The sequence below is a fragment of the Rhinopithecus bieti genome, unplaced genomic scaffold, assembly GCF_001698545.2.
Source record: "Rhinopithecus bieti isolate Rb0 unplaced genomic scaffold, ASM169854v2 scaffold_6380, whole genome shotgun sequence".
In the NCBI taxonomy this organism is placed as follows: Eukaryota; Metazoa; Chordata; class Mammalia; order Primates; family Cercopithecidae; genus Rhinopithecus; species Rhinopithecus bieti.
In genome coordinates, this window is record NW_016806642.1 from 3,019,893 (window position 1) to 3,032,294 (window position 12,402).

General features: G+C 36.4%; 1 protein-coding gene across 3 annotated transcripts in view; it reads right to left on the reverse strand.

The window, feature by feature from the left end:
• PDE4B (phosphodiesterase 4B) overlaps window positions 1–12,402 on the reverse strand; it is a 592,970-nt gene that overhangs the window by 17,996 nt on the left and 562,572 nt on the right. For all 3 annotated transcript variants that reach the window (XM_017877178.1, XM_017877179.1, XM_017877180.1), the window contains one exon: window positions 997–1,090. In XM_017877178.1, coding sequence (XP_017732667.1) covers window positions 997–1,090 — 94 coding nt within the window. The remainder of the gene's footprint in view (window positions 1–996; window positions 1,091–12,402) is intronic.

The window sequence follows — 12,402 nt, forward strand, 5'->3', positions numbered from 1 at the left end:
AAATGCTCATTGATTTAATGCTATATGGCTATTCCAAAAAAGAAGAGAGGATGAAATGTTCAGCTGTGAGAGTGGGTCACTTCCCTGGAAAATGAGGTTTCATAAGCAAGCATAATTCAGCAGCAATTTAAAGTCAACAAAATCAGAATCTAAATGCTATCCATTTACTCTGATGTACAGATCTGCAGATTATGTAGGACTTCTTAAATCAAAATAGTCCAAATAGGTTCATTATACAAAAGTTGCCTTCAAGACTGAATTCAAAAATCCCAAATAATCAAATAACATGCATGACAATAGTTGAGGACCATTCATGCAATCCTTTTTGGTCAGTATCATGTGTTAAATACCAGTAATGTAACAACAGAGAATAATGGATAAAGCATCAGATGGGGAAGAGAATGAGGCTGCTTGCAGAATACGAAATCCTTAAGATAATATTAAAATTCTCCCCCATACCATCCATTTATCTTTAATAAATAACTTAGCAAAGCAATAGTCAAATTATTCCCAATGCTTATTCTCACGGACCAAATCACCATGGAATTATTCCTCAAGCATATCCCCTACAAAACATCATAGAGGAAACCTTTTGCTCAAAGCTCAGTTATTGAAGGAATTGAAAGGCTACCATGTCAGAGGAGCCAACGGAGCTGTCTCTAGGGCTTGGGTGATTGGATTTCCCTCATTACTTCAGAGGTCTTAGCAAAGATGGAAGTGGGCAGGCAGACAAGGTGGGGCTGAGGGCCGTTTAAATACAGTTAGCCCATAATAACCCTCTGTCTTGGATGGGTATTTTAATTGTTTTTTTCAAAAACATGATCTTTCTGCTTTTTTTTTTTTTCTTTTGAAGACTGGCCTTAGTTATTATTTTAAATGGATTTTTACATGACTCAACTCCATCCCAAATTCACATGGGGATGTCCTTAATAGATTGTAGAAATTAATTCTGAAAACCCCAGTTATAAAACAAGTTTTTCTCAGTTATTATCTTACCTAAGAAAGTATTTGAAATGTATTCAGACACCTGGTTCCCTGACCGGCTCATCTCTGAGAGGTGTGTCAGCTCCCGGTTCAGCATTCTTTTGAACTGTTTATAAAGAACAAAAATGCATTAACCATTTTCAAAAGAGCAAATGTTCACTTTAAATGTTTCCAACTCTACTGTCCAGGAATCAAGAGGTTGGATGAGCAGATACCATTAGATAAATAGTACTGTTTCCACAAAACATATCTCTTCAATTTGAAATTATTCCAACGTCACTTTTGGAAAAGAGGTTTTCTTAAGATTTCTTAGAATTAACAACTGATTACTTTTGAAGATGCAAACCTAGGAAAAGGAATTTTAATAGATGTCAAGATAATTCCACCTGAAACTGTAACTACTTTTAAAATACATTTGTCTGAAATTACCTCTAAAATATAATTTAATAACCTATTTGGTGACAGAAGATTATATGTGAAAAGTTTAAGGGAAAAAGAAAAAAAAGAAGCATCTTTTAAAAAACAGAATTGAGTAAAAAGAATAGGGTTAAAACACAGCACAGTACACTTAAATAAAATGTAATATAACATGCTCTTATTTCAAAATAAGAGGTCCCAGTGGGTTAAATGAACACACAAATTAAATCATTACAGATGTCCTCTACTTCACAAACACACACACACACACACACACACACACATACACACACACACACACACACACACAGATATATGTTTCACATTTTATCAAAGACACAGAACACAATCAAATTAACCCACCTTGATGTAACCCCAAGATACAGATAACAAATAATTTGCCTCAGGCATTTTGGAATGCTCTCTTTGCCACAATCCACAAATCCCTTTGAAAGAATTCACGGTTCTGAGAAAGCAATCCCGAAAGGATCAGGAAAGCCCTGCAGATCCAGTGATAAAATAATCGAAACTTAGAAAAGACAAAACCTCCAAGATGTGTGGCATTTCCTAAGCCAAACAAAGCCCATCTTCGCACTCCATTCTTGCAAGAAGCCTATGCTCCCTGCTTATTTCCTGGCAGAAGAGAGCAATGAAATCAGGAATTGCACGAAGGAGCAAGAGCCTGTCCAAATGTATTCAGCTGGCTGGTTTGAAGCACTTATGAATTATGAATAGTCCTGGTGGCCGAAGAGGTTTCCACTCTTCTACATTAGTCCTACTCAGCTGAACTCTGCAAGGAAGAAGCAATTCTTCTTTCCTGAGGAGTTGCCAGACTAGGAAACACAGCCATCTTTTAAAAAGGAGAAGATTAAAATGGAGGAAGCCCCATGAATATTTAAGTAAATCTGAAGTCGGTACCCTCCCCCATTTCAACTAGGTGTTCCTTAACCCTCTCTCTCCACTGCAGACCAGAATTCTGCAGATGCAGCCTCTGCACAAAAATCTAGCTGCTCTAATTGATCAAAGTGATGATGCATTTGATTAATCGACTTTCTGAACATTTAAACAAGCATTTAAAAAAGGTTAGGACCATGGCTTGTTTTCAGACTAGGCGGCCGATACACAATAATTTTGTGAACTAGCTTTTGGAGGATTATTTGTCGCACACCAAGCGTGTGCTAATGCATTTAGCCTCTTTTCACAGTAAAATGAATGGGAATAGAATTAATTTATTTCATTTGAAAAGTACTTCCTATGCAGCATGTAAGTTTCTGCCCTCCATTAGCTCATTGATATGCATATTAGATTGCATTCGACAAATGTATTAAACTCTTTTAACCTTTCCATTTAGGATGCAGAGTGTGTTAGGAAATATGAACAGTCATAACTGAAATAACGGTGAACTGTTTGAGATTTAGTGTTACCTCTTCTAACTCACATTAGAAATCTGAGGATTTAAATTAATTTTATTTTAGCCATCCAGGGCATGTTGAGAAAGTCATTTCTTCCCTGCATGTTTCTCTCCCCCTTCTTCCCAGCCCCTCCCTTCTCCTTGTCAACATTAGAGTACAGGCAAGGGGAAACACTAGAGCTTTACTGCAGTGGGATTCCCTGCCCCAGGCTCATCCCATTTCCCTCCTCATCTCTCCCCTCTGTTATCCTACCCCTGTACTCCCATAATTTCATTTATAGCAAGTTGAAGGAGTAGCAAAGCACCATGGCAACAACCCCAACTTGCAATTGGCTTTTTTTCCTGTGAGGCATTCCCCTTTCAAATGAGCATCAGCATCCAACAATAGCTTTATTTCAAGTATCCAAGCCCGGGGTTACGCCATGGCCTGTGCCTAGGAGACCTGGTTTTTGGAGGTGAAGCCAATGCAAGTCAGTATTTCTGCTTGCTGGCTCACTGCACCATGCATTGTTCTCAAAGATGTCCAATCACCCTCTTTTTGGGTAACCCTACTTGTGTATGTGGGTGTGTTTCCCGTGATACAATATGTTAGTAACCAGGCATCTCTGAATCAATCATCTCAGCTAGCGTATTTTACTTATTGAACCTCTGTGCAATTTTGAACCCCAGGTGAATCTGTGAATCGCATGACTTCCAAATTATTTAAAGACACAACTGCTCAGTCACAATGGCCTCTCATCTTAAATCCTTAAAAGACAGGTACTTAGGCTGAAGACTCAGAAGCTGAAGAAGACAAGTTTATTGCTTTGACCAATAAGCTGAATTTTGGCAAAGAAGTAAACTTTACTGGAATCATTGTAAAATGTCTTGTAAAAGCTTAGAGACAGATGATTTCTGCCATAATTTTCTCTGCACTAGACTTAGGCAAATATAACATTCAAACAATTGTCTCATTTTGGCTTCTTTAGTCTCTCTGAAACACTTAGGAATGTTTTAGAGTCAATCAGGTTGGTATTAGTTCAATAATCCCCTTTTTTTTCACTTATTTGTCAACCATTTATTGAATACCTAAAATGACCAGGGAAAAGAGTGATGATATAGCAGTGAAAAAAACAAAGGAACAAACAAAAACTCTTTTCATGCTTTTAATCAGCTTTCATTCTAGTAGGAATAGATATATTAGGGCACGTTGTTTAACCACAACAGCTAACAGTCTGGAGAGGGTAGGGCCAGTTCTTTATCAGCTACATCAGCATCTCTGCTCAGAAGATAGGAGCAGGTAGAAATTGAATCATAAAAAGCTATAAGAGGAAAGACTTCTCTGTTTATTATCTTCCTATAGCCTCCCATTGCCACAGGGCCCTATTGGGATACATTGTCAATCACTTTCAATATGGGATCAGGGAGGTGGCTCTCAGCTGCAGGGCTGAAAATAAACCAAACTCCTCACCTTTCCCGCATAGTTTACTGAAAGGATCAGCGTACTTATCTAAGTCATTAACAGATGAATATCACCTTCCTCCTTTCCAGGCCTAAACTAGTTCTCCTAGGAGCCTTTTGCTAAGGGCATATAGCGATGCCACCAAAAAACAAAGTCATCTTAAGGCAACAATAAAACACACAACATGGCGAAGTATGCAAATGGAGGTCACTTAGTGTCAGAAACTAACCTAGTCCTTTAAATGTTGCTTAGCAACAACTGTTGGGTTTCCTCCTCCATAAGGGAGGGCCCAACTACACTGACGTAAAGGCAATCATTGCTCTCATCAAAAAGCACGTATGAAGGGCCCATTTATGTTGGGCTCTGTACAAACTAAGAAAGGCAGACATGGCCTTCAAGGAGCAGACAGCGGGGGGTGGAAGGGTATCTTTTACATTCTAGTATATGTAGAGTCGAATTAGTATGATTAGCGTTTAACTGTGTGATGAGACACATTAAGAAATAGAATAGATATGAATTATGTTTGAAGTGAAGCCTGAGGAGACAGTTGAGGAGCTAGGCTTAGTTGGGTTTTCAGCAACTGATTCCCACATGGGAGTGTTTCTGTTGAGCCAGAGGCAGCCACTATGTAGTAGACAAATCTTGACTTTTCATTCTCGGGTCTCACTCTCCTGTGTAGTTACATCACCTCTCATGTGTAAAATGAAAATGATGCATGATTTTAGGATCTCAGCCTTTCAACCCTAACTTTTCATACTCGTATGATAAATTTTGTGGCTGCCTCCTCCTAATAGTTTGGACACATTATTTACCAGCAACCAAGACTTCCCAGAAAACAAAACTCCCTCTACATGACTGAGGAAAACAACTCAGATTGAAAATGCTTCAGACCATAACAAAGAAAGGGAAGCATTTATCATCCCTCAGAGTTTTATAGTGTAAGACTTTTGGAGTCTATTAAGTTACATGTTTCATCCAGACTCAAAGGTAAAATAGCTCCTGGGTAAAACTGTGTCCCAAGGAATTACTGGATTGAAAGGAAATGGGCATTATTTACTTTATTAAATGCAGTAGAGAAATTCACAAACAGGAACATTTATTTTAAAGATAAATGTGTCTCTATCATCTCATGCACACAGATACTATTTTCCCTAAGAATCTGCCTTCACAGGAAAACCCTGTTACAGCCTACCTAGAAATAATGTCCCCAGAGGAAATGGCCAATGCCACTTTTCAACACAGACAAGCAAAGTTTGTGAATGAACTCTTAGTAATAAAAAATTCCTCCAATGCCTTCTTAAGCTTATGCCCAACACTAGATTCACATACACTGCTAGGAATTGCAGCTATTTTGTGAAAAGGGAAGAAGATATATTTTCTAGGTAAGTGATTTAATATTATTTGCCTAGAATATACCTTTTCTATAAAATTGTCTGATTTTTGGAATAAGTTCCTTTAATAGTGAAAAGTTATTTTAAAAGTAGAGAATAGGTAATAAAAGTTAAAATTCAGTTACACTTGATAGGAACATTTTGTTTGCTTGATGGCTTCAATTTTTCTTTAGTTTCTACACTGCATACAGAGATTAATTCGTCCAAGCCAGTTTCTTCTGAAATGATAGGACACTTCTTCACTTTTCTATATTTCTTGTGGGAGAATTAGTTTGAGCTTTATGCAAAGATCTGCAGGCAAGATAGGCACCATCTTGGTAATGAGTTCTTAAACTAATCACATAGGAGGAGTGAACTGGAATGATCTCAGGCTCTTCTCAAATCTAAAATTTTATGTTTTTGAGAGTAAAACAAGGCAGAAGAGTGATAACACAGGAAGCTGGTATAAAGCCTATGAAAGAGCTCCTTCTAAGACTAATTTAGGCCTGTTGAGGGTGACCTGAAAATCACTTAGGAGTGAATCTTAAGTGATTAAAACTATTCTTCACCCTATCAAAGAAAAGCTAAAGCAGGTACCTTCCTCTCATGGATAATCTCAGGATGAGGTCAGTAGGAGAAAACTGTAAGAACAGAGAATAAAAAGGTGTCAAAGAGAGGAAGACAGCCCCAGCAGTTAGTTACTCTTGTGGGTGGCCGTCTACGCAGGAGCCCAGCTGTGAGACAGGCGCCTTATTGTGTGGGATCTTCCTGTTTTTGCAGAATGAAACAACTGCCGAAGTCATTAAAGTCACAATGACTTTATTAGGGACTAACTTTTGACTCATGTTTTATACGTTGTTAGTCATAACTTAAAAAGAATTCCCAGGCATCAGGAAAGTGAAGGGACTGAAAATTCCTCCTGAAGGCACAGAATGCTAGTAGTGGTAGAAAGAAGTTTAAACTGTAGTGATACAGTTTAGTGAGAAATGAAGTAAACAGTCTGTCCCTGTCTTAGCTTTGGCCTTAACCAAAGATGTAATCTTGGGTAAGCTGAATTAACTTCTTGGGGCTCAGTTTCTTTAGTGGTAAAATGGCTAGCTTCTAATCTTCCTTTTGACTTTCAGAATTTTGCATGGGAAGAAATGAAGACCAAAAGAAGTAAAGCAAATCTAAGTTTAAAATGAAAAAGAAAAAAACAGAATGGGGGATATAGTGTACCTTGTCTAAAACTCCTTATGAAACTCACAATTTCCACAATTCTTAACATTTCAGATTATTTGACAATGTGTGTCTCATCTCTTCCCTCCTTTTTGTGTTTCCCTGTAATCTCTAACAATCACATGAAACTTGATGTCCAGTTTCTTTATTGACAGGTTGGTCTTATTTGAAAAGCAAGCGCAATTGAGTTGAGTTGGTAATATGGTCAAAGAAGTAATAATGGACATGCAATTGTCCTTTAACATCTGCTTAATCAGCTAGAGTTCCATAATGGGTCATCTTAGCAAACAAGTTCTGCTGTACTAACATCTGCAGCAAACCTTTGGTGTGCCAGGGAACAAACACAGTGAGGTCATTCTCACTGTCCATGTGCCAAATCAGAAAGAAACTCTTCTAAACATGTTAGAATTGAGTGATTCTTTCCTTAAATGCTCAGCGATGTAGTAATCAATAAGTATCCAACGAAAAACAAGCATGAATATATCTACCATTATTCTGCATCAAAAATTATGATGAAGCAACAATAGAATCAACTCTACTTGCTAGTTAGAGGACAAGTATCTGCTCAAGTGACATATTAAAAGGCAAAGCAGGGAAAAAGCATTAATGCCTTCATACAGAATTGAAAAATATCAAAAGATCAAACAAATTTGAATATAGCAGCTCTATATCTTGAGATTAGGGCTTGAACAGCTCTCCAAATTATTAGATATTTCTTCCTATCTATCTAACCCTTTTCTGCTGTCCATTTTTCTCAGAATTTCTGAAAACTTCTCGAGATGATATAACACATATTACTGGAACGCTAAAAAATTGACGTTTCCTAGACCCAAAGTGATTCCCATAAGAATGTTTATAGCAATTTCTCATGATCCAACATTCTCGCAACTCTGAAAGTTGCTGTAGTGATGTAATCAAATTGACAAAAGATACTGTAACTATTTATACCTAAAGACTGATATAGTCACTATGCATTTTAAACTATATATATAATATTTATAAACTATATTATATTTCCACATATATAAGGTTTAGCAAATAAAAATTTGGGGCACTGAGTTAAATTTGAATTTCAGATAAAGAAGAGTTTTCTTTATCTTTTTTTTTTTTTAACTGTAAGTATAGTCCTGATATTGCATATCCAAATCGCCTATGAAGAGATTGGATTTCCAGGCCATACACTTATTATATACGTTAGGTTCAGGGACACTGTATATTTTAGATAATTTAAACTTTTGAACTTTTCTTTGTAACAGAGGACTTTTCTTCCAATGAAACATAAGACCTAAAACTGTTCCTGGAGCATCACAATTTCATTTCATATACTTGATCCTTCCCTTTTAATTTGTCTGTTAATAGAGAAAGACAAAAAAAAGGAACTTTGAAGATTTGAGATGATGGTCTGATAATTAAATTTAGGAGAAATCTTTTCAACAGATGACAAAATCATCATAGTAACTGAGAAAAATCAAGGAATCAAGGTACATTATTCAGTTACTCTTTTGTTTTTTCATATAAGCCTTTCTATATTTTTTTCTGTACAGGTATAATGGCTAATATTTAACTGAAAGCTTCTAGAGTCAATTCCAAGGCCACAGGGCATTAATATGATTTCAAAGTAGATGACAAAGGGTTCTTTGGAAATATTTCACAGCTAGAAGCTCTACAACTTACAATATTTTTCAACAATCGGAAGACTTATCATGGATCAGACCCACAGACCATCCAGTCTAATGTCCTTTCCTGACCAGTGAAAAATAACACCTATGTTTTAGGACCTTCATATCTGACGTGAAAGTACTTACACAGAACAGGGAAACTACCACCCAAATATTCTACTTTCTTTTCATAACCCATATGTTTTGGCCATGATTCTCTTTAAGAAGTGAATTCCATTTTCAGTCTATACTATCTCTTAGGTTGTTTTAAGTCCTGCCTTATGAAAGTTTCTAATAGTTTTGCAGCTACAAAATCTACCATAGTTTGTTTTGAGATTATTACTCTACCCCTTAAAACACCATGTAGAACACGTTGTATTTATTATTAATTGTATTGATTTCAGCTAGTGACTTTCACATAGCCCTTGAGGTAAAAGACAATGGAATGCTTCAATATGTGCCTTGGGAATTGCCACTTCTGGACTAGTGATTTCTCAGGGCTAGGACAGCCTACTAATCTGGCAATTTTCAAGATCAACTCTAGGGCCTATCAAAAAAATAAATGAAAACTTTGGGCTGCATAGATGTATCCTTTTCTTCCCTGAAAGCATATATGTTATCATCTGTTTTGATATTTCAGTAATCCCTAAGCTAGAGTATGTACCAGCAAATTGAGGAAAATCTGTAACAGATTGGAGGTTTGCACATATAAACTATTAACTAAAACTATAAAAGATGAAAATAGTTGTGTAACATAGTTATAAAACAGACATAAATTTCATAGACAGCGATATCTTATGTAATTTTATCCTATTAAAAAGGTAGTTAGGCTTGTTATGTATTTTTAGCTATTATTAGCTATTAGCTATCACTTTTATTTTATGATAGCTGTTAGCTATCATAATTTAGAAGAGACGGAGAGATGCTTTGAATAAGGCACCTCAAGATGTATAGGTTTGCTGGGTTCATGGAAGGTTAATAGAGGCAGCTTCTACTGCAAACATGAAGTAGAGGGGGTGCTGGTTGCAGGTTTGCCTGACCAGTGAGCTGTAGCTAATCCAACATCATAATAGCATGATATAGGAGCATCTGAGGATTCAACTGAATCTGGAAATAAAATATGTACTGTAACTTAGTCTGAGAAACATGGCAAGTCACTGAGTCTCTTAGAGACTAGAATTTTCTATCTTTGAAATGGGAAGATTAGGAATAATATATGTAAAGTGGTTGCCAAGGTGTCTGAGACCTAGTGTGTGCTCTTTCTTCCACAGGATTTGTACTTGAAGCTAGGTTTTATCTGTAAATTTCAAAATAATCTGAGCTCATGGTACCTTTCTTACTTTGGATTTGCTTTTGGGTAGAAGTTTCAGTTGGTTCTTTGATACCTGAATACCTTATTTTCATTGTTGACATCAGTGTATATAATTAACTACAGAATTCCCATAGCATGCTGCTGCAGGTGTGATGCAGTACTATGTCACATAGATTATGTGACACATGAGTTACTCATAGAAGTTCAGACTCTCTGGTTGACGTTTAGATTATTCACCAGTCTAAGGAGTGTAAACCAGAACTGCCAGAAAGATAGATGAAGCAAGTCAAATGAAAAGCACCATAACTCAAAACGGCCTTATGTTTAAGTCATACCATAAAAAAGAGTCTATTTGGAGAAATTCAACTGTTGGTAGCTATCCATTCGTGCTTCTTTGGTTTAGCCAATTTTCTCAAATTAAGACACTTTACAACTTTTTATCTATTGATTAAAAGCTATGACTGACCACAGACTACCTGACATAAGGATAACTGCACCAAGTATGCATTTTGCTCAGATTTTCACAGTTGAGATCAATGTGGTAACACATATGAATTAATTGCATATGTGGCTGAGGTAAGAGGAGTGTCACCAATATGCCAGCAATGAAAACCAAATGATGGCAGATAATTAGGCTGCTATTCTCCAACAGATATGGAGAATGGCTGAGTTACAGACATGTGTGCTCATAAATAGGCTCCCCAGAGGGTGTGGAATAGCCATTGCCAGTCTCCGAAGGGCTTAGATTCTTGTCCACAGGATGCAGACTTTTTGAGAGAATAGTAAGCCAAATATTGCAAAACTGAACCAAAAACCAGCCAAACAAACAAAAACCCCAACCAAAACCATGCTTTACGTTTCTGCTCACAGGAAGAAAGCATTTGTCCCTGACCACTTTGTTCTTTGTTATCTGACTTTGGATGAAGGAGAAGGGTAGGAATAAGCTTTCCCTTTTTTCAGGGTACTTTGGGGAGTCATTGGGAACCAGATGAGGGTTTCTCATGCAACGTAACAATTAGAAAGCTGGAATTAGGCATGGCAGGCCCCTGCAAGTAGCCATTGCAGCACAGCAGGAAACAGGATTCCAGGGTTCTAATGGATTTACCACTAACAAATACTCGGTCATGGACAAATTAAATTAAGTTTCTGAACCTCATGCAATTGATAAAAAGAAATTTATTCTGATGCCTAACATGTGCCTATAGCTAGTCTAACTGCTGGGGCTTCACTAGAGAACATGGTAGACACAATCCATATCTTCAGTAACTTTACAGTCTAATGAAAGATATAAGTAAGAACCAAGTTCCATGATCAAAACCAAAAACTATAAATTGTGATAGTAAATTGTAAAACCAACAAGCTGCTGAGTTAGGGTACTAAAAGAAGGTCTTTCTAAAGAGACGATATCCAAACTGAGGTCTGAAAAACAAGACCTAGTTGACTTTAGCTTTAAAATTCTATGATGATATGTTTTGTTAACAAGTTATACGAGAATATAATAAATTGTGGATTTCCCTTTAACTTTTATTTTTAAATTATTCAACTTTTGAGCAAATAGAACAAGATTGACTCTATGTCTTGTCATTTAGTAGGTAAAGGACTTGGACAAATCAGTTATCTTTCCCAAATCTCAGTTTCATATCTGAAAATGGGGATACAGTAAGACCTTCCTCAGGGTGAGTGTCATACGAGAACACAGGTAAGAGCACTGTGTATGCAGGAACGGATACTTCAAATATGTTTTATTACCATGCTACACTGGAACTAACAATACAAAAATAAGACACAGCTATAACTCAAATATAATAATGCTATTTAATGCTCTATCCTGGTAACACAAGAAGCTTTGAGAGCAAATAAACTTTAAGTGATGAAATGGGCCTTAGAAATCTCTGCATTGTCTCATAACTAATGTTCGCTTGGGCAGATGCAGAGTTTTCTGGGAAATGAAGTCCTGGATTATGTGGTTAGATTTGAGAAGCAGTGATTGGAAATTTCTGAATTTTTCCTAATCTCTATTCCTCCTTTCTTAACTTTCCAAAAGGAGCTCATATTTTGCTCATTTTAATCCAATGTATTTAACTTCTTTAAAACAAAGAGAATCTACTCTTACCAAGGAGTTCATACTTTTGTTTATTTTTGACAAAGTTCTTCTATTTTAGCATTGTATTAAGGGCCCTAAAGAGTCTTTCTTGAAAAGCAATATGTGACCTTTCTTAGTTTGCAAATTTTACTATGGCAGACAGCATTAGGCAATGACTTTATCTTAATACTTTAAATATGTAAAAGAAAAAATATAAATACAAAAGAATTTTAAATTAATTCCAATAAATTGAAGCAAACTCTCTGAAATTAAATACTGATTTTTAAATATTAAAAAAAAAACTAGCAAATCTTGATAAGATATTCTCAAGGACGCTCCCATGCAATGCAAGAAAGATGCAAATAAACTTTGCACAACCAGTTCCTGAGTGTTAAAATATAGCAGGAAAAAATTCAGTGGTAGCTCTCCCTGACAAGAACGCAAATAATATACTGAGCCTGGCCAAGAAAAACATACCCATTGCATTAGCAAAACATATATGTATCTA